This window comes from Andrena cerasifolii, chromosome 13 (genome assembly GCF_050908995.1).
Source record: "Andrena cerasifolii isolate SP2316 chromosome 13, iyAndCera1_principal, whole genome shotgun sequence".
NCBI lineage: Eukaryota > Metazoa > Arthropoda > Insecta > Hymenoptera > Andrenidae > Andrena > Andrena cerasifolii.
The window spans coordinates 9,173,262-9,200,585 of NC_135130.1; the positions used below are offsets into that span (position 1 = coordinate 9,173,262).

The 27,324-nt window shown below is 46.0% G+C and overlaps 3 protein-coding genes across 8 annotated transcripts in view; all 3 read left to right on the forward strand.

Moving 5' to 3' along the window:
* Positions 1–2,214, forward strand: part of Kdm3 (Lysine demethylase 3) — a 187,974-nt gene extending 185,760 nt beyond the window's left edge. For all 5 annotated transcript variants that reach the window (XM_076824963.1, XM_076824965.1, XM_076824964.1 and 2 more), the window contains exon 18: positions 46–2,214. In XM_076824963.1, coding sequence (XP_076681078.1) covers positions 46–358 — 313 coding nt within the window. In that variant the 3' untranslated portion in view covers positions 359–2,214. The remainder of the gene's footprint in view (positions 1–45) is intronic.
* Positions 2,215–4,736: 2,522 nt separating this feature from the next.
* On the forward strand, positions 4,737–15,303 carry Ptpmeg2 (Protein tyrosine phosphatase Meg2). The gene is made up of 10 exons (XM_076824991.1): positions 4,737–5,137; positions 6,204–6,437; positions 6,531–6,620; positions 6,694–6,834; positions 9,454–9,717; positions 9,797–10,185; positions 10,270–10,509; positions 10,598–10,748; positions 10,857–11,064; positions 11,155–15,303. Exons 1-10 carry the CDS (start codon positions 5,105–5,107, stop codon positions 11,382–11,384), a joined length of 1,980 nt encoding a protein of 659 aa, XP_076681106.1. The 5' UTR covers positions 4,737–5,104; the 3' UTR covers positions 11,385–15,303.
* A 508-nt stretch (positions 15,304–15,811) lies between these two features.
* Positions 15,812–26,609, forward strand: Snx27 (sorting nexin 27). 2 transcript variants are annotated; one of them, XM_076824992.1, is made up of 7 exons: positions 15,812–16,282; positions 22,005–22,142; positions 22,249–22,473; positions 22,561–22,871; positions 22,952–23,190; positions 23,289–23,570; positions 23,659–26,609. In XM_076824992.1, the coding sequence occupies exons 1-7, from the start codon at positions 15,849–15,851 to the stop codon at positions 23,725–23,727; spliced, it is 1,698 nt and encodes a 565-aa protein (XP_076681107.1). In that variant the 5' UTR covers positions 15,812–15,848; the 3' UTR covers positions 23,728–26,609. The 2 variants fall into 2 exon arrangements, with proteins under 2 accessions (XP_076681107.1, XP_076681108.1); XM_076824993.1 differs by lacking the exon at positions 15,812–16,282 and adding an exon at positions 21,771–21,939.
* Positions 26,610–27,324: the final 715 nt, after the last annotated feature.

Here is a 27,324-nt window from a genome sequence, read left to right on the forward strand (position 1 = left end):
GTCGGGAGCAGGGAAATGAAAACGTTTTGTTGTTTCGCGTTGCAGATATGCTATCGTGCAATGCCTGGGCGACGCAGTGTTCGTGCCAGCTGGCGCGCCGCACCAAGTCCGTAACCTTCACAACTGTATAAAAGTAGCCGAAGACTTTGTATCGCCAGAGAATGTCTCGCATTGCTTCCATCTTACTCAAGAGTTCCGCGCGTTGTCGGACACTCACACCAATCACGAGGACAAGCTTCAGATCAAGAACATAATCTATCACGCGGTGAAGGATTCCCTGACCGTTCTAGCGAACGTGAAGGATGAGACTGTTGCCAAGCTGAAGGCGAGTAACGAGACGAAGAAAGAGGAGACGTAGCCCTAGGCCCCCTGTCGCGGTCGAAAGAACCGTTATTTGATCGTTGTTTGAATGAAAAATCTCACTGTAACCAGTGAGTGGAACCTGTTGCCGGCCCTCTGCGCTCCCTCGAACGCGGTGTTTACGATGATGGGACACCGGAATGGCCGGGAGTTTCCGTAACGTAAGAGATGCTCCGAATAACCTGTACCGAGGTGCAAGAATTTGTTGTGATATTTGACGAGTAACTCGAAAGTTTGATTTTTGGTATTGGCTGAGCCAATGGGAGATTATACGTTGTTTCGTTTGAGAATTTCCTTTTTACGTGTAGTTTTCCTTTCTCGAGTAAACGAGATGCGTGCTGACGGACATGAAGTCCCCGCGGAGTATTTTCATCGAGAAAATGTATGGAGCCGGCGACACCAGCGCGCCGCGCCTCTATTTACCATTGTGATACCGGGAGGAGAGGACTTTGGATCATACATTATTTGTAATTACTTATATTGTGCCTGTATTCAATACATACTGTCTATATTATATAAATGTAGATAATCGATTTACTGTGTAATGAATTCTTACTATAGCGCAACTACGAGAGAGGATTGTCTAGAGGTACCTTTTTGTGCAATTAGATGTTGTCGATTAAATTTCTTAGCTGGATCCATGATAATTGTCGATCCCCGTTACGCGTGCTCTCGTGATCTGGTGCTTTTGGTATCGATTCAAAGACAAGGGAGGAGTAAAAGCAAACGCTTTGCCAAATGGCCGATATATATTTCTTGCTAGATTCTTGTGTTCGGCGCGATAAAGGACACAAGAACGATAACACTGCCTAAATCTGTTGTTCGTGTCATTAGTCCAATTAAAAGGATGTTAGAATGGGAGAGGAGGTGGGGGAGAGAGCGCTCCTTGCGCGGTAAGTGACACGTCGATCGAAAATCTCGTTGCAGTTTGGCTTTCTCGGGGATTTCACGGATCTCTACACTTCGATTCGTCTTTTTCCTTCGAAAAATATATCGGCTATACCGAGCAAAGCCTATTCGGAAGATTTCTTTTACCACTGTCGTTTTAACAAAGGCATCGGAACAAAAATAACAATGAAAGGAAAACCGAAGACTAAACAAATTTGCCAAGAGACGCAAGTTTCGACGAGATGTATAGACTCTATCGAATTCAGTGTTTTTATAGATTGGATTGACGTTGTGGCCCAGTGATGACCCAGTAACAAAGAGTAAACGGAAAACGAGAAAAAAAACCTGTTATTTTTGTCAAATCACGGAAGGAAGAACCGTCTATCCGATAGTACAGCGATATTCTAATTGTATTGTAATTAATATCGATAACTAACGGCTAACAGCGCGTTATTCAAAGCGAGAGTAAAGCGTGTGAAACGACTTTAGAAGTGCCAATGTTTTGAACGACGTGGACATTCTCGCGTGTTTGTTTGTGCAGGTTGTGTATCGTGTACGACGCGTAGGTAGAAAGGAAGAAAGGAATGGGAAAGAAAGAGATTAGTCATGCAAAGGCCGCAGATGAGAGGCCGAGTTCCTATCATTCGACAGTTTCGCTGCCCTTCACGGTATACATCATCGCGCCACGTCTGAATTCAAAAGCCATCGGCTCACCTCATTCATCTATCGTGGTCCAACGTGTGATGTATGTCTCTTTAAATCCACGCGACATATATTCGCGTTTCAGTGACTTGATTGATAAGGAGATGGTATTCGAAAGGAAGGGGAAGAAAGAGGATGGCCGTGGCTTTTGAGGACAGACTCATCTGATTTGGCGACTCACCGCGCGCTTTATCGATCGTCATGCGTGTTCTCTACAGCTGGTAATCGTGAGACCGACGTGTAAAATGGAAGGGAAAAAAAAGAGAAACAAACGAGAGAACAAATCACTGGAATCCTGGAAACCGCAATTTCTTTGATCTCAACATTTGTCTAGCATACAACGACTTGATTAAATAATATTTAAACGAGTAAATTTTTAAATATCTTAGTGTCGAGGTAAGAAGTAACGTTTAATATTACGGGAATGATAAGTAACGGAACAGCATGAAAGAAGTACCCCCCATTTATTAATTCACACGAGCGACGATGCTGAGACGAGGATGTATAAAGTTTTAGAGAGAAAGAGAGAAAAGTGAAGCATACTCTGTGTATTATTGCTGCAGGCAAAGCTGCTGTTTTCCCCGCTACGTGTATGTACATACATTTATACATACATATATGTATACATATATAAATACGAAGAAAACTTAGGATTAAGGGATACACACACTCCACGAGAGAACATGGACAAAAAATTGATACACTTTACACACGTAGATAGATAGTTTATTATACCATTATTAATTATTAATTAATTAATTATTAATTATCATTATTACGATTAATTATTACGGAGGAATACCGATATTTAAATGTTGCTGAATACGCGGCGAAAAGAAGCACGAGTACGCGAATCGTGCGTGTGTGCGTTGTGTTGTATAAATGGGATAGAAAGATTGTTGCTGCGTGTGGTGTGTGCATGTTTGTGTGTGTGTGTTTTGTGCGCGTGTGCGTTGGTTTTTTTGAGCGACTTCCGAAAGGATTCGCGAGAGAGAACAAGGGGCCGTGTATTGGGGGCGGAGTGGAACGGATGATGAGACATATTGTACAGCCCTTAAAAAAAAAAACTCCTACGAAATCTTCTATCCACCCCCAAAAAGTCCCGCACCACCCCACCACCGGCCGCCCCCAGTCATAGCAATTATGAACCGCGGGCCGGCAGGTCTGAGTATAATTTTTTGTACTGTGTAAATGTAAGAACATACGTTTGAATAAGAAAAATGTTTATATTACAAAAAAAAAAAACAATTTCGTATATCTTCATTGCAGCAAGCGCGGCGAGTACACATCCCGACGACGAAACTTCAATCTTCAACGACAAGTACTTACAGCGCTCTATTTTATTAGTTTTGTTTCGTTGCGAATGCTATTACATACTCCTCTTAACACCTCACAAATCGATTCTAGGCGACCCTAAGCTTTTGAGCGGCGGTGTATACGCTGTCGCCGAGAAACACTGACAAATGGGATCTTCGCGAAGACACAAGACGCGAGCGTGCGTACAGAGTCCGAAGCTTAATCTCGTTAGAAGACTTGTTGCATCCCGACAACGCGCTAACTTGTTGCATGTTGGCAAAGATTCAATAGCAATTTCTTGCCTACTTTGATAGCGAAAGTGTTAGAGACCTCTTCGCGACGAGTCTGTTGCAAGTGATGACGAAGATACCGAAGAGAAACGAAGAAGGAACAATAGAAGAGGAGGTGGAGGGAAAACCTGAGGAAAAATCAGCTGATCGAATGGGAGTGGCTGAGGTAAGAATGAATGAAGACCTCGTTTCTCATTCATTGGTGGTTATAGCGTGTTCAGAGTCGCGTAAGTTTCGTGTCGCAACATTTTGAGAAGTGTATTGTACAACACCCAAAGCTGAACGTATCGCGAGGATTTAAATGCTGCGCGATGTCTCATCGTTTCGCGAAGTTTTACGTATCTTAATCGTGATAAGCTAAAACGGTATCAAACATGTCTGGCTTTCCGACCAGTGACGGCTTCAGTAGCTTTTCTTGGAGGGGGGCGAAATATGTAAAAATACATAAGTACATTTTTGAACCTTCTTTTACAAGATTTGAAATTTGCTTGTAATTTATATTTTAATATCTCTGTCTGATACTATAACCTAAATAATTAAAATCACGTTAATTATTTCTACAGAACGGTACGCAATGTCATAATATTTTTCTATTTTATCACTCTTGGGAGGGGGGCGATCGCCCCCCTCTGTATCCGCCCTTGTTTCCGACCGTGTCGTAAATGAAACACGTATCGATACGTGTTCGGATTATAATAATACACTAACAACGTTCCTCTTTCCGTTACAGAACACGCGTGCCTTGTTTCCGGCGTTGATTTTGCACGAAATATCTCATAGGACTTGAGAACTTGGCGAGGCTTTTGACGATGCCTATACTCGGCCGACGATAGCACATATCCGGCGCGAGAAGGACAGACGGCCGATAAAATTATGCTACAAATCTCTGGCTAATGGTGCGTGGCGCGCGATGACGCAGCCTGACCACTTTCGAAATAACTTCATTTCGAGTATCATTCATCGGATGTCACGTTCGAAATCAAAAGGTGAAACATCTCGGGACGTTGTTCCTCGCTTTAATTGTAAATAAAATTTACATCTCTGGCATAGACAAGGTACATATTTCACGACGAGCGTTCAATAGCTGTAATATTCGCGAGGAAGCTCTCGATTACGTAAACGCAGTGTCGGGCGTTCTATCGTCACGGTATCGCGGTATCGTCCCTCGCGCAAATTGTCAAATTTTTTCACGCCAGTTATGGAAGAGCCTGTAGCGCGTGGTACAGTGTCGCCTACATGGTCGTGCCGCCAGCCCAAGATGGCGCTCAACCTGCGGAGAGAAAGACGATCGAGCGTCTGAACGAGCCTCGGACACGACAGGGCTGCTATAGATGCGTCGAGCGTCGGGCAATGAACGACCGCGCCGGACCGATCTACTTGGTTTCGCGGTGACTCGGCGCTGCTCGGTGCAGCCAAGCAATCGTGTATGGATCGTGTGGTGCGTTTAGACGCGTAGAGCAAAAAAAAATGTGCACTCCCAACAGACAGAGGATTGCGAGGCTACGGTCGAAAATAAGTACGTTCTAGTGCCGTGGCTGTTCGGTTATGTCAGTGTGCGTTAAGTCAAAATGGCAGCCGCGTTAACTGTCGAGCAGGAGCAGGTAAGCGATCATCAATCCTCCACCTCGTGCAACACAACATTTCGACCAGTCGCTGGCCGCCAGACGATCCTCCCGGTCGATATTTTCGGATACGGTGTCTGCGTCGCGGCTTGTTTACCAGCGCATAATATAAACACTGCCCTCCCACTTCCTCTGGCTTCTTTGAATTTTTTTCCATCAAATTTCAACGGAAATCACGGGGCACAGTCGAACCGGTAATATTAATTGCATCCACGAACTATAATGTCTCGCGATGATTTTTCCGGTTGGTCATTCCGCTGTGTAGGACGCGTTTGTGGATCGCGCGCGACCAACAGATACGCATGCATTCCTGTCGAACTTTAATCCGTCGATGTTTGGTCAACCAGATAACTGTCATCGCGAGGATAATACGCCAGTGGACGGCGCGTTATTTTATTCGGCCTGGAACGGCTAGGGAACACGGCCTCGTAGTACGGTGAATTAATAGTGAAATAGCACGCGGTTGATGAATGGAACCTCTTTTCCGTTCTATAAACACGGTGCACGCGATAAAGAGAAAGGAGTAGGAGTCGATGCTTGCTGCGTTTCAACGGCGTTCGTATTAAAAATGCAACGAAATCGATACGCGCGCCGTATTCGCGGACGTTTTACTTTTTTAAACGGGTCGCCGTCGCGACGATATTAAAGATAAAAGAGGCTAGAAGAAGCCTGCGTTTACGGGCGATTTATAGAGGTATCGATTCTCGATATTAAATCTCTTGACCCTGGAGGGAACCTATCCATTTACCGTGCCGGTCCCCGGCGATCGTACTATGGCGGAAGTGGTCGGTGGGGAGGTAGTCGGGCACCGGAAGTTATATCGGTACTCAGAGCATGTACACAAATCATTGACGAATGACTGCTCGTACGTTTCGAAAGTGTAGAAACGCGCCGAGACCCATTCGATTATTCTGAACGGTTACGGGCGCTGATTTAGTTTCGATTAACTTCGACACAGCCGCACCCCCGAGATTACTACTCCCTCGTCTGGAATATTTGCCAAGGAACGGTTATAACTGACGAGCGTGGTCGTTTCAATTTCCAGGCCACGAAAGAATTTATAGAAGCAGTGAACAAATGTCGAGCCGGTAGAAGAGCAGGTCCAGTGTCATGGAGCACAGCAGTGAAGTTTCTAACAGCACGAAAATTTGAAGTGACAAGGGCTTTGGCTCTGTACGAGCAGCACGAAGCCACCAGGCGGAGGGAAGGTTTAGCAGTTTTATACCCAAACCAGGAGCCCTTGCTCAGTGAACTACGCACAGGAAAATTTACAGTCTTAGTAAGGATCTTGTGCAACTCGATGCAGGATCCAGTGAAACCTTTTATGTAGCTCGAGCGTAACTCTAATGACACATTGGTAAAAACATTTCAGCCTTCTCGGGATGGTACAGGGGCAGCCATAGCTATTTTCACAGCGCACTTGCACCTTCCACAGAATACGACGCACCAAACCACATTGCAAGTGAGTACCAACGCCGCTCTGTACAGCGTCTTATGCTCTATCGAGGAGTCAAACATCCTTCGCTGTGTTACAGGGTGTTGTGTACCAATTGGATGCAGCCCTTGAGAGCGCGGACACTCAAAAGCATGGTCTGGTTTTCATTTACGATATGTCGGACAGCAAATACCAGAATTTCGACTACGACCTCTCCCAAAAGATTCTCACCCTGCTGAAGGTAAGTTTCCCAGAAACTGTTCGACTACGGGACAAAGGTGTGCGTTGTTCTTGGGAAAAAGTTTCACTATTCGCGTGGTTCGTAAATTTTTGCGCGTGGATTCGTCGGAGCTGCGCGAAACCAAGAGGCTTTGTCCGTGCCAATTGATCGCTCCAAATATAGGCCTCATTATCTTTACACAGGAAATTTAATCAACATCTTTAGCTTGTATTCTTACCGAGAACGAAAACGCGACGCGCAACGCACGCGTGCCGCAGATACGAGTACATACCAACGTTGACGTTTGGAAAATACTTTGGTAGCCCAGCTCTCCCGTCGCGCGATTCTCTGCGCGCCACGGCGATGCGGATAAGTACGTCGCGCACGGTCCCGATTACATAATAGAGGGTAGCGTACATAAAGTGATTCCGGAGCGTCTCGTACATAGAGGGGTGCATCTCAAAGAACAGGAAAGCTTAAGGGGGGTTGTTCACGCTTCACGAAAACCCACTTACAATTGCTCAGTGAACCGCGCGCTATGGGGCAGAGCCCAAGGGAGTTTCAAAGGTTTCGCCGGAATGACGCAATTATAGGGTGCTTACGAAACTATTTATAACAAGGTTTTTACGTCACGCCGTATACCGGATAAAAATACGCTCCTGCGTTTACCCAGCCCGCTGTTCACCAAAAATCGCGGAACGCGCGTCTAGCTCGCCTGCGTAGAACCGCACGAAAGGGAAACGCACCGCGGCGAGGCGCGCGAACTTTCCGCTCTATTGTTCATATTTATAGCGCCGCAATCTCTCTTCCCTGCGAACGACTCGAGCCTCTCCGGACGATGAAACTTGGCCTTTCAACTAGTTAATGATGGACAAATTGCAATCAATTGCGCTTTCATTATAGCACCGTAATTCCAGCCTAAACTGTAACTGTAAAATAGCCGTTTCCTTTTATAAAAAACAGCCGGTTGGCAAGCCCGAATATTGAGCAGTCCGTTTAGATTATTCGCAACCCCTGCAATTTTAAGCTCCGGTCGCGAGGGGGTATCGGTCCGTTGAATTCGCCAGTCCCCGTAAGTTGAGAGGCACTGGAGCGATACGTCACCGCACGTAGGATTGCACCTTGGTGTGCCGGTGTGCCGGGGGAAAAAGAAATTCGCGTAAGGGATGTTGGAGCGGAGCGGTGGTAAAAAGAAGGGGTCGTTGGCGCGCATGCGCGTGTACGCGGGATAACGTCGGGACGCTGGCGGTCAGTAATCATCGTGACCCCTTTGCGGCATTATCGTGCACAGATCGGGGAGACCGTTGCAAGCTGATTTCGCGAGTCGATCGACCGAGTGAAGCTTTCTTCGGAGCCGAAGCATGTTTACGCGCTCCGAGCCTCGCCGAAATTTAATCGAACCTCGCGTCCCCAGTTCGTGTTCCGCCTCGGTTTAATACGCATCGGCGTGCTGGTTCGATCCGTGTCAACCGTGCAAACGCGGTTATACTAATTTCTTCGCGCTATCGATTCAGACTGACCGAGTGCCGGCAGTGATATCCCCCCATCTATGCCCCGAGGATTAATCAGATTCTGGAAGCGATCGAGAGTGCTCGATTTATCGCCGCATCGCAGCCCTTGCTCCTTCACCTGCGATCCCGAACGGCGTTGAACGGGTTAATCGTCGAAATCAGTCCGTGTCATCGATGCCCGATAAACTATTCGCTTGCGATGCACCTCTCCACGGCTTGCGGTAAATGAAAAATTCTAATCTATCGATTGACCGCCCGAGCGTGTGCTATCTATCGGAGTGACCTAATGTACCCCAAAGATGTTGCTTAAAATCCGGACTCGGATCCTCTCGTACACCTATAGGCACTGTTTCCGCGAGCCTCGCGATAATCGGGCATTCCTCGAAATCGCTTCGGCACCGTCGAAACCGTGGCGCTTGGTCTCTCCTTATCGTTTCGCGGGATTTCGACGCGACGATGGGGCTTGCGTGCCTAAGATCGCGAAGATGTAGTGGTACTGCTGACGTCGTTGCCGTTACGGCACTTCCGCCCTCTATACACACCGCAGGAGGGTTAAGTTACCGCGTATTCCAGCATTTTCCCTGATTTCTTCTCCCTGCTCCTTCCCGGATCCTCTCCTCCGGTTCTCCCCTACGCCGAAGAGAGAACCGCAGTTTTCGCGCATTGTACGTTTCCATCGACCCCGAATCCTCGATTCGTTCGACGACCTCGTTGTGCGAGTCGTTTGCTCTGATTCGAGCGAACGAAAGCCTTCGTTTAAAGCGTAACGCGCAAGTGGCTTACAAGAGAGTATAAGCTTTCCGTCAAATTGGATCGAAACTCGCCACCTGCGTAGCATCTCGCCGTAACGAAACCTTTCCTCGCACGTTTAAACGTATATTCGAAGGTGCTCGCAGTTGGCACTAAACCGCGCTCTCTCGGTTTATACACCGTTCTATTATTGCGCCGTCTTCTAAAGGTCGAATTTGAAAGTCGCATCGTTTCGAAAATAAATTATGCAGTCAGCTGAATCGGTGATCGCTTTTTTTTTTCGCCACTTTCTTCGAACCCTCCGCGCGTATTTAATGCCAGTTATTTTTCACGCCACGGTGGACCTCTAAATTCTGTTAACGTTTCTCACGTTTTCCAGGGTGGTTATCCAGCGAAATTGAAGAAGGTGTTGATAGTGACAGCGCCGTTGTGGTTCAAGGCGCCGTTTAAGATTCTGCGGCTGTTCGTTCGTGAAAAATTGAGGGACAGAGTGTTCACGGTGTCCATTCCTCAGCTGACGTTACATATTCCGCGAGAATCATTGCCACATCGTTTGGGAGGCACGTTGGAGGTACAGCATGAAGCATGGCTGCTCCACTGTCTTAAATCCATGACAAACAGAGGCGGGGGTGAACTTTGCGAGGTAAGTTGCGCCGAATAGACGGAACGACGGCCGTCCGGTGGATCGTTGAACCACCGCTACATAATTTATACGCCTGCAGGTTACCCCCAGAGTGGGTAGTCCTCTATCGCCCACAACGAAAAGTCACACGGCTCATCAGAATCCCAATGCAACTACGGTTAGCAGCTCGACTAGTCCTATAATCGATAAGAGCAAAGTGAAGAATGGTATCTCGAATATCGGGGACATCGAGATCACGAACGGCGATGTCTGGATGGGAACCGATGAGGCGCCTTCCCCGATTCAGCCTCCGTCCTCGGCTAGCTCAGGCTTCAGCGACGACGATAGCCTCCACGGCGATCTTGGGCTTCAAGCCGTCACCATGGAGCAACTTATCGAAGATATACATTCGAGGGGGCGCGCAGGCCTCATAGCCGAGTACGCGGAGATCAGGCAAAGACCGCCAGATGGTTCCTTCAACAATGCAAAGTATGTGATTTTTGCTCCCGGAACGTTATCTCGCACGTTACGCCTGAACCTTGTCTATAACATGATTGCGATGCGTTCTCCTAGGTTGAGAGCGAACCAGTCGAAGAATCGGTACACGGACGTTCTGTGCTACGATCACAGCAGAGTATGCCTGTCGCAAATAGACGGGGACGCCACGTCTGACTACATAAATGCCAACTTTGTGGATGGTTACAAACAGAAGAATGCGTTTATTAGTACTCAGGGCCCTCTCCCGAAAACGTGCGGTGATTTTTGGAGGATGATTTGGGAACAGCAGACGCTTGTGATCGTTATGACTACTAGGTAAGTAGTGCGCAGCTAGTTAGACCAGGTAGATTACAATATCGATCGATCGACCGACCGGTCTCACGTGGATGCCGTACAATTTCAGAGTGGTAGAACGAGGACGGACAAAGTGTGCACAGTATTGGGGTCCAGAACCCGGCGACGAAGTACAAGCGGGTGGTTTCACTGTAACTACTCTCGAGGTTGAAACCAATCCCGATTACACGATATCTATGCTTCTCCTTACAAACAACAAGGTACGAAATGGCACTGGTAAAAAAGACCACTGATTCACTCGATGTTTGTAAGCACTGTTGGGTGGAATTAAACGCGTGACGCATTACCGCAACGTGATTTCATTTCAGACTGATGAGGCAAGAGAGGTTTGCCATATGGTGTACACAGCGTGGCCGGATTATGGTGTACCACAATCTGCCAGGGCTTTGCTGCAGTTTCTAGCCTTAGTGAGGCAGCAGCAAAATAAGTTACTCGCGTACAGAGGAGACACATGGGCCGGGCATCCGCGAGGACCTCCCATAGTCGTGCATTGCAGTGCCGGAATAGGGAGGACAGGTATGTCAAGTGCTTCGCACGGTAACCAGTGTAGGTTTCTAAGGGATACCCGTGGAAGGTAAAAGTGTATGGTTTGAAATGCGTTTTTAGGGACGTTTTGCACATTAGACATTTGCATATCGCGGTTAGAGGACACCGGAACCGTGGATATCCGTGGAACGGTGGAGAAAATCCGAGCACAGAGGGCCTACAGTATTCAAATGCCAGACCAATATGTCTTCTGCCATCGTGCTCTGGCAGAGTACGCACTGTCCAGAGGGATGCTTAGTCCGCAACATCTGGCTATGTTACCTCCAACCACAGAAGAAGATTCCGATTAGAGTATAAACTCTATTATCATGTACCAGAGATTGATGTTCTTCCCGAGTATGCATAAATAATCTCCTTACATAGCCTATTTCTAGCTTAAATAACTGAAAGTTATTTTTTGCTATCATCTCCATCGATGTAATATTTCAGATTTCTACTCTTACGTTAGGCTACATATTTAGGGAATATCTAAGTAACTAGTTTTTTCAAGGCCAAATGCGCGAACAGGAAATCGAGATTTCTGTTCCTCGATATTTTGCTCTGTGAGAAAGTCCGTTGTAATGGAACGGTGCACAGGTATGTAATCGGTTTAAAAATATGGCTGTTCGAGTAATAACAGGATACGCGGCACAATCGGATCGCCCGAGCGCCCATTCTATTTTAACCCTCTCATATGTAAATTTTATTGTACATTCTGAAGGATAACAAGTTATATAAAACGCGGAGCGCGTTTCGCAAACATTCCAGTTGAGAACGATTACTATGTCAATTAAATTAAATATATATGTACGTACAAGCGCGAATTACCCTACTTCGTAGCTTTAAAGAATGAGTATTATTAAATTCAACAACATTCGAAGCAATCGTTAAAAAGCATTATTTATTAGATATACTATTAGCGGTGTTCCTTTTTCCAATCAGCTTAGTTTATTACGATTACGCGTGCGGTTCGCTTGCATTTTTACGGTCTTTTAAGGACTCTTAAAATTTTAAATAACCTAATGAATTCGTTTAGCGACTTCCTTCTTCCCGCGTGAAGCTTGTAACAAGTGTCTTTGATTAGAGCAGTATACTAGTTGACTCGTTGATTCCACTTTCAAACATTTATCCGAAACTTAAATTACCAAGTAAGAGTCCAGACTCGATAAAGATACATTGTTATAGAATCTTTATATGAGAGGGTTAAATTGGTGTAACCTTATTGAGAATGAAGACCTAAATATGAATAACTTAAACAAAAAAAAAAGGTTTGAAAGAAATATTAATGTTACGTGAAGTCACGAATTAAAATGTGATTTAACGAATGGCCAAGGGATAGTCGCAGATACATCCAAGTTTCTAAGATCGACAGATATATTATAATTCATAACGTGTTACGACGTTAATAGACATTTTTTCGGATAACCAAAGATTATCTCCTATAACCATCTCAGAATACCGCAACTCGGTCGCATAGAATGAAATTTGGCTAATGATTCGCGAAAGAGATGATTCCTTTACAGGGATTGCTGATCAGGGATCACCGTATAGATTAAAAAGATGACACTACTTCCGATTCGATTATAAACATTAAGGAAATTAGTGAGATTATACAGTGTTATAACTTTTAAACGAGTCGAGTAAATTATATTACTAGTTTACCTCAAGCATCAAATCGATCGCTTCGTTTTACGACGGAGATAGAATTTTTTTAAAGTTCTTAGCGCGGAAAGATTGATCACGACTTCATGAAATGCTCTTCCATGAAAGCCTTCGTATATATTATATATATATATATATATATATATACGTACACACACACATACACACACAAGCACAGAGACAGACACGTACACAGGAATAAGAAAAAGAAGACAATGTGATTTATAATTTAGGCCTTTAAAAAGCGAACAGTTTTTGTGTTGACAATGTCGGGAATATCCATGAAATCTGTACTCTTGGTCTCGGACGATTTATATCCAAAGCTTTTTCCTTCGAAACGAAAGCAAATGAAAAACGTAGTTCTACTGATCCGTAACAATATGTATTTTGAGGTAAATACACGAGCTGAGTACGTACAGCTACATTTACGGTGTGTAAATGCTCTTTTAAACATTTCGTTTGAAGCAGCGTTTGCACAGAAGTGTCACCTCAGTGTTTCTTATAAACCCGACGAATGAATGCTGAGCCGCGTTTAAATTGTCCGATTTCTAGCCACCGCTGTCTAACCGTCTGTTCGTGAAATGTATATTGGATAGTTGCAAGAGAATCGTAACTGCTAGATCGTTGTTACAAAAGACGATATAGCGTCGCAGTGTATTTCTTGCGTCGTGATGTACCTCGATGTACCATACGATCTTTGGGTCTTGATTCGAGACATAAAACGCGAAATTAGTAACGCGATGTATGAATATGTGATAGCTGTTAGAGTTCCCTGCACTTGATTCGTAATTTCCGTTCGTTCGAACGTTGCCATTATATACATTTCATAATCTAGCGTTACCATACGACTCTACTCGATAATTTATTAAATTCAATTTGCCATAGATGCGTGAGGCGACGCGACGCCAAGGAACTCATTGGATGCGAGAGACAGTTTGCCCGGAACCCAGCACGTGTTTCTTTTTTTCTTCTGTACAGAGTCTGTGTATATTTGCGCGCAAAAATTTTAGCGTTTCACTTGGATCGATATGCAACACGGTCTATCGATAGTGGAAATACTGTTTGTTAGAGGTATACCTTCGAATTTTATATAAGAAGAGAGAAGCGCTGTTGTAACTAAATGCTTAGTCAAACTTAAATAACTTCGAACAACCTCGATGTATGCACGTTCCTCCTATTCTTGGGTTACCTTACAAAGGGCATGTTATCGGTACAATCACGTTTATTATTATTACTATTACTACTATTATTACTATTATTATTATTATTATTTCTCTAACGTTTGTAATTAGTTCACGATGCCCTTTTATATTATCTATATATTTATTAAAAAAAAAAAACGTTTATCTTAAAATATTCGTACGATGTACATATTGCGCACATATTGTCACGGAATCTTAAGGTTTGTTTAAACCTCCGTACTCTCAGGATTTCACTTTCAAAGAATTATGCCGATGGTACAAGAAAGAGAGGAGGAGAAGGGAGGTAGAGTTACGCAATGCTGGGGTTCAAAGGATTTATTGAGCTAAGAGAAGCATGAAATTCTTAATTACACGTTTTCGCCACATTTCCGTGATGTTTCATTTGGTAACTGAACGTGTGACCTGCGAGTATAGAGGTTTCGCCGTGGCTCGATTTTCATTGAAACGAAAGGGAAATCCGTATCGATGTTTTCGCCACTTCTGTCCCTAACTGTTAAGTGTGAATGTAACGTGTGATTTTATAGCAATTTTGTGTGTGTCCTATCTCGTATAATATCTTCAGGCGAGTATCAAGGGGAGGGGGGGGGGGGATGCGTGAATGAGAAAAAGAACCACCGGAGCAGGTACCAAAGGTTTTGTAAGACATTTGGACGAATAACGCGTTGTACCCTAGACCCCTGTGAAGTAATTTTCCGTGCGTGGTAACGAAAGCTGAGGGTGGATAGCTTAAAGTAATCGATTCAACAGTATTACGATTCATCGATTCGTACAGAATGTCCCGAAATACGTGGTTCGGATCGAATTACGTATTTCAAGATGCTGTAGATCCTAGATCGTCCTTGTTTCTGTTCTCACTCTGCTCTTCGCCCGCTTATACCTTCATTCCGCTGGCGATAGGAACGTTAAGTTTTAGCATTTCGATCGCCGTCCTCGTCGATAGCTAATTCTGTTCTCGTAGTTGGTCCGTCTTGATTTTGAAAAGTCTCGTCGATGTCACGCCGTCTCTTCGAAGTACCGATTCGTAAGACCGATACCCGACCATTAACTTTTTTACATTATAGAGAGAAAAAAGGTGGACGTAAAAGATGGTGGAGAAAAGAATTGTAACCGCAGAAGAGGATATCAAAAAAGAAATATTTTTCGTGTAAATTAAACACACGCAATCCTTGTCGTTTAATCGATTGATTTGAACGTTGGAAAAGTGAAGCGCGCTGAGATGTTACGAAGAAGAAGAGAAAAAACAAAGCAGAAATTTTAATTAAGGAGGAAAGAAAGAAATTGTACATACGAATGACATGACTTTGAAACGACTATCGCACATAAATGTATCTAATAATTATTTAATATATTGCAGATATAAATGGCATTAATCCGTGCGTTTTCATCGTCTTCCGTCTCCCACAATTATGCCCCATTTTTCGTTCCGAAAGTAGCGAGAGTAGAAAAGCCTAGCTTAGAAGGAGTAGCACTTTCAAATGTATGCTTGAACAATCTTAAGTTTAAACGTAATATACTGACCTGTAGTTTGTTACAGGACTGAAACACGGCGCATGCGCGATGCAGCCAATGCCCCGCGCGACAACTTGCGGCTTTTCAAACGAATCGCTCGATCATTCACGCTTTCATTCTCATCGTTCACGGTACATGTAACGATAAACAGCACACGCACGTGTTACACTAGCCCTAGCTTTACACACCGACAGTTTATTTTCGAGACAGTAAGAAATCTGCCAGAATAACGTTAATTCATTGTTGCAGAAAGAAATATAAGCTCGATGGTAAGAGCAGATTTGAACGGTGGGCCTCTAGCGGCCAGCAGTGAAATGACATAGCGGTGGGAATGAGAAGGATGACACGGGATAGATTTATTGGTCGGGTAGTGCGCTTCGATATTTCTAAGGAGAGGGGTCGATGTCGAAAGAGGAAAAGAGAGGGAAGCGACGCGGCTCGACGGAGGCGCAGTCTCGCGGTGGATTCCCATACGAGCGGAACATCAATGGGCGGTCAGAAAGTAAGATGGCGGACTGCGAGTCGGAGGTGGAGCGGTTGCCAGCCGCGAACGAGGACGTAACGAGGAGCACGAGCGTGACGATGATCAACAACGGACGCGTGCCCCAGCACCCAGTGAACCAGACGAACCCGATCGGGCAGGGGCCGAGGTGCGTCACCATTTACAAGACCGAGACTGGCTTCGGGTTCAACGTACGCGGCCAGGTCAGCGAGGGTGGACAACTGAGGAGCATCAACGGGGAACTGTACGCGCCGCTTCAGCATGTCAGCGCCGTGTTACCCAGAGGTGCCGCCGAGAAGGCCGGCGTACGAAAAGGCGATCGCATACTCGAAGTGTGAGTACGACCGTTTCCCTTTTCTCTTCTTCTTTTTTTACACCTCGCTCGTGCTTCTCCTATTTCTTTGTCTTACCTTAAATCTCCAACGCCTCATCCTTCTCCTCTCGTCTCGACCACTGTGCGCGTCTACCTGTCACACCGGCTACCGTCTCGCGGTGTTCGCAGTGAGAATCTTCCGTGCCGGAAGTGTGCGACGTTAGAAAGATCGAGGCACACGATCGAAGCGTGCCTTTCCTTTTCGCGAGATCCTGCGAGCTGACGCAGTCGAACCTGTCATCTCCGTAGTGTTCTTTCATTCCGTCCCGAGTTTTAAGCTGCCTATCGATACCATCGCGATAGCGTGGTGCTCGCTTCAATCGATTCGCCTGGTTTGCAGAGACGTGGTGCTGTTTACCGCGGTGGAAATGATAGATCGTTGGCACAGATCGCGTTCCACCTCCTACCTGTCCGTTCCCGAGCCACCACCGATTCCCTGTTCCCTCGTGTCTTTCCTTCTCCTCGCATTTCTGACTCGGCGGCACTCGTCTTTTCCACGGGCGAGATTAATTGCGCGTAAACTAGCGTACAATGCTGTCCCGCGCTGGCCGCGAAACGTGCTTAATTCACGAGTATCCGTGCACGGGAACTGTGGTCAGTTTTTTCTCAGAGAATTGCGTGCCGGAAAGTTCGCGTTATCCCGGAGCCAAATCTGGGACCTCGGCACGTCTTTCCTACGCGTGTCTCGTGCTTTATTTGCAACCGGTTTCGACCGCGGATTGTTATTCACGACCGTGTATCATTGTGTACCGCTATAGCTGCACCGAATATGTGGTGCCGAAATTAGAAGGTCCGAGACACTTGGAAATAACGGACATCGTCGCGGTCTGTTTGATCTGCGATCGATGCAAGCGGTGACGAACTTTTTAAACAACCTCATTTCTCGAGTCTCGTTGAGCGACTTCGCCATTTTTTTGCGATACGGAAAAAGATTAAATTCCGGTGTAGTGCGACTTAAGTCCTAGGTAGTCGACTATTATGTTAATGGGATCCGTAGATAGCAATTAAATGGGTAATCTATCGTGAAATTACGCCAGCCGCTATCGGTTTATCGAAGGTAATCATTTCCGGGAAAAATGAACGCGACGATACCGATAGAATGTACGCGGGAAAATGAACAATCATCCCGATTCTTTTAGTCGGACCTCTAGAGTCTAGATCCTAGCGTTCGATGGTGATCGGTCAGTGGAATCACTTCTAGCGCAACTGCGAACACTGCTCATTAAGGAATCTGAACTAAATGAAGTTGACGGGGAAGTGTGTGCCCATTGAACGCCCCATTCTATAGGGTATCCATTGTACGCTTAGAATCAATGGCCACAAACAAACGGCGGCGAGTGATCGGCATAAACAAAATCCTTGCGAGGAGGAAGTTGGACTGCTCCAATTATCTGCTTTTGCTCGTCATAAATCAATCTGTATCGATGGTTTATCAGGCGACACTTCCCTGCCACTGTCGCTTTGTAATAAGCGATAGGAAATGATACGGTGGCAAAGAAAAGATAAAACAACAGAGCGACACGCGTTCCAACTATTCTGCCCACCGCGTAACGGTATATCACGGGTTCGTTCGGCTTGCTAATAGTTATTCGCATCGAGCTGCATCGAAGGCAAACGAGAGGAAAGGACTCGAGGAACGGCGAGTTTTGATCGTCGCCGCGAAAACTCTCCCGTGCGAGAGAACACAGGGGTGGTCGAATCTAGTAATTCGAGTGGGGGGGAAATTAATAAAATACAAAGTGTACTCTAATTGTAAGCATGGATTAAAAATTAATAATAAAATTAAAATTTTGAAAATCTGGAATCCGATTTCTGGAGGGTAGCGGATTCCTAGACTTTCTAAAATTTAGTTTATTCCATAAAGTGCGGGTGGGCAAATTTAGTAATTTAATTGGTGTAGTTTAATTTCCTTGATCCGAAGCCTTGACTAGAACTGAAAATTTGAAAACCTGGAATCCTATTTCTGGAGGGTAGCAGCGGATTCCTAGACTTTCTAAAATTTAGTTTATTCCCTAAAGTGGGGGTGGTCAAATTTAGTAATTTAATTGGTGTAGTTTAATTTCCTTGATCCGAAGCCTTGACTAGAACTGAAAATTTGAGAATCTGGAATCCGATTTCTGGGGGGTAGCGGATTCCTAGACTTTATAAAATTTAGTTTATTCCCTAAAGTGGGGGTGGTTAAATGTAGTAATTTAATTGATGTAGTTTAATATCCTTGATCTGAAGCCTTGACTAGAACTGAAAATTTGAAAATCTGGAATCCGATTTCTGGAGGGTAGCGGATTCCTAGACTTTCTAAAACTTAGTTTATTCCCTAAAGTGGGGGTGGTCAAATTTAGTAATTTAATTGGTGTAGTTTAATTTCCTTGATCCGAAGCCTTCACTAAAACTAAAAATTTGAAAATCTGGAATCCGATTTCTGGAGGGTAGCGGATTCCTAGACTTTCTAAAATTTAGTTTATTCCCTAAAGTGGGGGTGGTCAAATTTAGTAATTTAATTGTTGTAGTTTAATTTCCTTGATCCGAAGCCTTGACTAAAACTAAAAATTTGAAAATCTGGAATCCGATTTCAGGAGGGTAGCGGATTCCCAAGACCGAAACCGAGCGCTGTCCATGAATCGGTACATATTTATGCTCCGTAGAGATTTCTGCTGGCGAGGCATGGGGCACCGAGACACAAGCAGAAATCCTTAGCCGAATGTCAGGCTAAGTCTCGAAAGTGTGAATTAAAAACTGCAACCGGGATTCGCAGCCTGGAATCAGGTTTCCAGCCAGTCAATGGACTTGCACACACTTGCCACACTGAATATTTATAACTCACGAGGAGAAGCGTACCTACGGGGAAATTTAATGCTACGATTAAAGCGTCGAATCGGGATGGAAATTAAAAGGAGCATGCCGGTGGCGAGACAAGGCATTAGCATTCGCATTAAGGGTTAATTGATCGACCTTAGGCGACGACCTTTAAGGCTCGATCTCCTCCACCCTGGCGGAGTACTTTTACCGTGCACCGACGTTTCTGAAAGGTTTGTCGCTTGTGCGGCTTCTAACAAGTGGTTACACATATGCACGGCAATCTCGCCGATGGATTTTTTAGCCCCCAAGGGCACGATATTAAATTAGAGCGAAACAGGTATTTCATCGACGGCGCGCTCATACTAGAAAAGCAAGAATAAATAACGCGGCTGTAATTGCACGATCCCCCGGATTTCCCAGTCGTGACTGGGGACAAACAAATACCGGCAGATTAAGCGCGACGTTAGGAGCAGCGCGAAGACACGCGGTTGCGAATTATTTAACGCGAATCAGCCCGCTGCCTGTTCCCCTTGGCATCTGTTAAAAATCTGCTAACGCTGGAGGCACTTAGTTAACTCGAGGTGGGGTCTAAAAAGTAGCACTTTGTCAGCCTCTGCTGCAACCATTGCCACCGGTTCACCTGCGCCATTTACAACTGTAATTAGCTCCACTAATCGCAGCTGGGTTAATCTCATTGGATCAACCGGGTAATTACGCGAACGAATGGTTGGGAAGGAGAAGCATCGCGGCCCGCTTTGCATGCGGCGCCCGGAATCATTGTCTCGTCAGCTTTTGTTAAGTCGCGAGGGAATTCTCAGGGTCCGTAAACCCCGAACGGTTTATTTATACGTCGGCTGCTTTGGAGCTTGATTTTACGACCCTTCCAAACGGCGGTTAGGCTGGAGCGATTACTTAAACAGTCCAGTCGATTCGCTGATTTAGATTCCGCTGCGCAGTTATTTGCGTTATCGCTTATCGCTTTCTCTCTGACATAAGACACCTAAATTTTTGCCTCGGCTCTCGGCCGACTTCTTCCCGGTCGACGAGGAAAGATCGTGGTTCGCTGGAATTGTATTCTTCTGGCGTAGAAGTGAATAAGCAATTTATTTATTAATCGATGTCCCTTTCTAGCCGGGAAAACAGATTAGTCCGCAGCCGTCGGCTGGGGACACGTCGATGGACTATCGTTCAATGTAAATACACGCGTATTCATGCTAGATAAGTGTACGTGACCTCTTTTCTATCCTACCCGCGCTCCTCTCGATGTTTATCGCGCGAATCGCTCGAGGTGTTTCTCTGTAAAAATACGCGACGATAAGGTAATTACGGAGGCTCGCACTCGAAACTCTGGAAAGTGTTCGAGACACGTCAATACCGTTGAAAGATTAGAGGAGGGAATGAGATTGCACAGCCAGTGGTAGCGATGTTACGCAGCTATGAGCTATCTATGCTTAGAACGATCGATTCCGCCGCTCCGAGACGTTAACGTTCATTCAGCGAATTTATCGCGGGTCCGCTCGCTCAGCTTTCTCTTCAATTACGCTTCCCGCGACTTTGATGATTAAAGCCTCGTCGGTCTAATGCTCCCAGAGAATTGAACGGAACTGGAGCGGATCGGCTGGTAAAAGATTCGCGAACAAAAACTTCCATCGCGATTTTTTAAGCGTTTCTCGATTGTTAACGCCCCGATAAAAAATCGCAGGGCGACGAAGTTTCGCTATCAGAACTGACATATTTATCGCCTGGACGAAAGACTTTATCTCTCCGCACCTCCCGCGACGAATCGACGACCTGCTTCCTGCGGGGATTCGCGCGCGATTCGAAAAGTTGCGCATGTGCCGCGTGAACGTCCACGGAATTTCTGGCGATTAGCGAGTCGCGTTTCGATAATTCTATTTCTGTTTTCAATCGATACCCAGCCGTCGCCGGCGCTTCCTTCGGTTAATTTCGTTGCGGTGTGCGAGTCGAGCCGCGTGGCGTAGGTGCAGGTAGAGGAGGAACCGGGGCGATTCTCTCGTTGCATCGATAGCCATCCAGGCCAAATGCAGGGAACCCGAGAAGGTTCGCCGTAAAAATAGGAGCTCGCGTTAAAAATATGTGGATTGTTCTCGTGGACTCTGCCAGGATCCCGCGGGGGTGGGAAGCTTTCTTCCCCTTGAATTCGAGGGAAATTAGGTGCGAAGAACAGCGCAGCCGCGCGTTTACTACCCAACCGAAAGCTTCTGAATTCTTTTGAAGTTCGACAACTTCGCACAGATCGCCTAAGTAAAGGGGAAGAGGGACGTCGAGGAGTATCAGCCGAGATATCGCGATTCTCTGCGTTCTAACTGGTCAACCCGGTTCACCGCAAAATCAAAGATAATAGAGACGAGTCGGGGGTGGCGGCGGTCGAGGGGGGTCGCGCGGTGATAGGCGAAAGTATAAAGTGCAGAGTCCACGTCCACTCGGAGCGCAGATCGCGATACTAGTCGAAGTCGTGCCTCCACTCGGGGGCCAATAACGCTCTCGTCCTTTCACCCTGAGAATTCCAAACACGTGCAAGGCGATCGTCTATCCCCCACTCGTCTCTTTCGTGAAAGTCGGGACCGACCGCGACAAGCGGGCCCCTAAGTATTTCCCCGACATTCTGTCCCGATCCATCGCGGTGGTTCAGTGGCCATCGAGGCTCGGCGCTGGTCCGAATCTTGGCGATAAACGCCGCGCCGACAGTTGCGCGAGATGCTGACGTGTTACGTGACAGCTGTGCAATGCGAGTGGATGGAAAATCGCGGCGTTCGCCGCCGTTCGATCCTCGACTCGCGACTCAAGGCGATCACCGGCGGGTAAAGGATCCGCTGAACGGTCAGCAGCTGAAATCCGAGGGTAATCCCCGTCTCCTCTGTTGCAGGAACAACGTGAACGTCGAGGGAGCCACCCACAAGCAGGTGGTCGACTTGATCAAGTCCGGAGGCGACGTGCTCACGTTGACCGTCATCTCCGTCACGCCGCAGGAAGCTGAGAGGCTCGAGCCGTTCGAAGACCTCAGGTACGGGCACTGAATTGGGATTAAGAAAATCGGGTCTGCCGGATTGCTTGCAACTTCTAATTTGTATGTTTATTCGCTCACTCGATGCGCTTTCTTTTGTTGCCAGCTATGCGTCGGTGGACTACAGCGAGAAGCGGTCTTTGCCTATCAGCGTGCCGGATTACCACGTCCGCGAGAGAAAGCACGAGCGCTATGTGGTCTTCAACGTCCACATGGCCGGCAGACACTTGTGCTCCCGGCGTTACCGAGAGTTCGTTGCTCTGCACGTTGCTCTCAAGAAGGAATTCATCGGCTTCAATTTTCCCAAGCTGCCAGGGAAATGGCCATTCCAGTACGTTCCGCGTGTTAGCCTGTGCCTTAGTATTAACGCGTTTGCCGCAGGACCGTTCCTATTAAGCATTCCACGAATCCCTTGCAGGTTGAGCGAGCAGCAATTGGACGCGCGGAGACGCGGCCTGGAGCAGTACCTGGAGAAGGTCTGCGCCGTGCGGGTGATCGCGGAAAGCGACGCGATGCAAGATTTCTTGACCGACAGGCTCGAGGAGGACGGGGATCAAGGACCAGCCGTGAATCTGAAAGTACTACTGCCAGATCGCGAGGTCGTCACCGTTACCGTAGCCAAAGCAGCTTCCGTCAAGGACGTGTACGACGCGGTTTGCAGCAGAGTTGGCTTGGACGCGGAAACGGCCAAATACTTCTATCTGTTCGAGATCGTTGAGTACAATTTCGGTAGGTGCTTCGAGGGATCGTCGATCTGATCAGCGATAGGGGCTACGTTTTTTACAGTAATGTGGCTTTGTTCTTTCTAGAACGGAAGTTGCAACCCCACGAGCACCCCCACACTTTGTACATCCAGAACTATTCGACCGCTAGCGCGACTTGCCTCGCGATAAGAAGGTGGCTTTTCAATGTAAATAGACCACTCGGCGAGCACGCGCTAACTTGGATCTTCTGGCAGACAGTGGACGAAGTGAACAGGGGCCACATCACGGCCGGCGAGCGGTTGTACCAGTTGAAAGCTTTGCAGGATGCGTCGAGAAAGGACGAAGTAAGGGAGGAGGCCGTTAGAGGAGATAGGCTCGAGTAGCCCAATTGGTTTAGCCGGGTCGGGCTGGTTTACTATTCGAACGTTTCCTCTGTCTGCAGTATCTAAATCTGGCGAGAGAGTTGAGCGGTTACGGTGACATCGTGTTACCTCACTGTCCGTGCGACTCGAGGAAGGAAGGACACGTTGTCGCCGCTGTGGGAGCGGCAGCGTTTAAATTACATGCAGCGAAGGAGGATGGTACTCTGGAATCTCAGGTCGTTGAATTTCAATGGAACACCATCACCCGGTGGGAGGTAGATGAGGAAGGAATGGCGTTCTGCTTCCAGTACACGCGTCAGGACAATCGCCCGCCGCGTTGGCTTAAGGTCTTCACGCCTTACGTAAGCATCCAATTCGGATTCTTTATAACAAAAAAAAAAAGATTGTCCGCAAAGTGCCTGTCTCGAACGATTAACGTTTTGTTCACAGTACACGTTCCTGTCGGATTGTTTCGATCGAATAGCCGAAGAGGCGAGGTGGGACGATCCAGGAGAATGACGTAACGTCCGACATTAAGGACACGTTTGGTGCATAATACCGAGGGACGTACAGACCATACAGTTCCATCGATCGTTTCACTTGTCTTGGTAGCCAGAACTTTTCGTTTAGGATTACTTTTCTAAAACGATCTTGGAGCCTGAATCACCCGGAATCATATTAGGCTCTCGCTTGATTAGCTTCACGATCCTATCCCGTGTCGGAATCATTGCCAAACGGTGCATGGCACGGCGAACCGAACCGAACCGAGACGGAAACGTTTCCCTTTCTAACGAAACGCAAGAAGATATAATAGTTGAATACCAACACCAACGCCAGCTGTGCGAGTAGACGTAGGTAACACTTCTAGCGTAGGAGATCATGGTACTTCAGTTCCATCTGCTCCTCGTATAAGAGAATCGATATAAGAGAATCGCATTAGTCTCCGAGGTAAGACATTGTTGCAATACCACGCTGAACATCAGCCTATCCTTTGGCCTATCGCATTCATTACGCGTGGCGCGTAATTCGATCTCGGACAAAGAGAATCATTACGTTACGAGACGTTCCTCTCTACTAGCCTAATAGATGTTGCAGACTTTCGTTCGGTGAGTCCGCGCGAGCGAATGAACTTAAAGCAAGAAGTATTAACGGTAACGTTTAAGTCCCATTGCTTTCCTTTCACACCGACCGCTGTGCACGTTTGTTAAAGACGCGCTTTTCGATTTCTCCTTCGGTTTCGTCCAGTCCACCTTTATTATTCGTGTGAAGCACGCGTAACGGAGACTCGAAGGATAGCACGAATTATTACTTATCTCCGAGACTATATTTTTACTATTACACAAGGAAGCAGAGGTATAAATTATTCGCGATCTAAAAGGGGTTGTTACGAGAACGTGATTTAACTTAAAAATGAGGAGAACCGTAGCTGTGCTTAGTCGAAACCTTATCGTGCTACTCCCTTCCCGTTGAATTCGCAACGACTTCGTACATCGCGCGAAGGGAACGGTCGTAAAGTGGGATTCGACGGGGGAGGAGAACGTTAAGATCGTACGAATATAAGACTTAAGGGAAGAACACGTCAATGAAAGACACCAGCAAGATCGCCATAATGAAGAAAGGAAATAATAATAATAATAATAGTAATAATAATAATACTCAGTGACACTGTTAATTTTAGCGTCTTCAATATCGTTGAGAACATTGATGAACTTTTAAAGTATGTATATCTTGGCCTGCTCGTCGCGGTGCACGGGTCGATGGGCAAATTCTTTGGAACTAGATTTCTTCCGCATTTATTACGATCAATCTATCCCTTCGCGTTCCTTTCCCTTCTTTTCTATTCTCGCGTCATACTTTTCCAGCTCCATAGAGTTTGCCCGCCTAGCAACGAGAGAAGCCTCAGCAGATAATAATTATAGAGATAGATGTATAACTATCGTTAATGTTTTTAAACTTTATTCGGAATGAATTGTGCGTCGTGATGTTTGTGGCAGCAGATGCCAAACGGCAAAGATATGGTGGTAACGAATGATGTTCATAGCGTTAAAGGGATAAGTTACTAGAGCCCTGTGAAAACAATGAGAACTTCTAGTTGGCTGGAGTGGTCCGAACGAAGTCTCAAAGTACATTGCTAGCCTCGACCTGAGTTCCGAACGACATGTTACAACTTACGGTCAGACATTCGATTGAGTTAGGGGCGTTAATTGTGACATGGAAGCGTGCGGTATTCGCGAAGGATGAAATCATGGAAGTTTTCACGAATCTTTTGTTAAGCGATGTCTGTCGTGGGAACGGTGCAAAACTATGCATTCACCATGCTTCAGAGTCAGCTTAGATTCGATAGATCCATTGGAATAAATGGTTCGTATCTTCGCCAATACGATTTACCGGGATGATGTTCGTTTTATCCCTTCGTTGGAGTCTCAGTTTCCGTTAACAGTCACTTTGTTCTTAAAGGATTTATCAGTAATTAGCACCAAGTATCGAGCAAGTATTAAAATAGAACAGAATACGTTCTAGCCGGAGGTCGCATTATCGATTGGCAGAGAGAAATAGCCGTAAGATTTTCGTGACTTCTTGTGATGTATTATTCCATTAATCGATGAAGTAATTACATAATTAATTACTATGTGTCTCGCGAAGTCTCGCCGGTAGAGCGCGATAGTTATGCGCGCGGCAATAACATTTCTGTCGAAGTTACGCATCGTTATACGTACGGCTAACTAGATGTCGATGGTAGAATATTTTTCGGAGGAAATTAGCGTGAACGATAGAAAAGAAATACGTCCAAGTTGTATGCATTGCTCGGATGAGCCGAAACTTTCTCACGTTTAACAGCGTACGGAAGGGGATCTTTTCTTTTTTTTTCTCGATAAATTTTATCGTTTGTTATCGCGTGTATTTATTTAAATAGTATATTATATCTAGTATATTCGTTGCGAACGTATCGCTCGCAGAATTCGGCGGTTGATTTGATCGACGCGTGAACGTTTAACTACTCATTGTCGTCCAATTGCGTATTTCTAACGGAGGGGAAGGCAGCGCGCACCCTTCCCTTGGTTCAACGAGCCCCGGAATTAGGCGACAGCACGATTAATTATTAATTACTTCATTAATTAACACGTTAAACAAGTCTGTCGAATTGGATGACGAATTAGGTAGTATAATTTAATTATTGTTACGGTAAGACCATATCATTACAGTTAATCTCCTTAGGCGTTAATTAAACTATTACGTATAATCGTAGCCGGTAATAATAAATGCTCCAATTTGTCACGTAATATCAGTTCGCGACGTTTACTGTAAAAACTGGTATTTCGGATTAGCGGCGGTATTATTCGAGTTGTTTTCCAAATCATCTTACTAAGAGTCGGGGGAAAAAATAAAACAAGTGCAAGGAACGCACCTTCGGTCTTCGCCTTATTTCTCTCCTACGAACACTGCGTAGCTTCAAACAGAGAATCCTCGTTGCGTTCAGTTTTTTTTTGTTCCCGCAGAATTGTTTCTCCTCTATAATTTTACTGATTTCATACCGATTTCGCGTGGTGCACAATGTCGCTTACATAATAAATTCTGCCGTGATTTTGCGCATTGTGTAACGAGCTCGTGTCGCGGCTCGAGCATTTCCACATGTCCAGCACCGAGTCAGATTTGTATCTTTTCAACGTATCGATCCTTGTCGCGCTGCGAATATTACCACCAGGACTGCGAACCGTTTCCTCTGAGCGTGAACGTTTTTACTTAAAAATACCAACATCGCAAGCTGCAAGAATGTCATCTACCAGCTGATCGTAGCAGCGTTCCCTTTTCAAGACTACGAGACTCCTCCACGACAAAGAACGTCCTCCAAGATCGAGCATCCTCTCCAAGAATATAAGTACCTCCTTCAACATCGCGAACCGTCTCCTTCAAGATTAACAACAACTTGCACTTTTCAGACCGGCAGAGAAACCCTCGCTTCGAAGAGTAATGTCGTTCACGAAATCATAAGCCGCCTCCTTCAAGATAACGCAGCGTCTCCTTCGATACCGAGAACTTGATCCTTGCTGGAGAGCATTTCCCCTCGCACGGCAGAGTAAGAACGACGGAACGAGATAGAGCCCCTTCAGGACCATA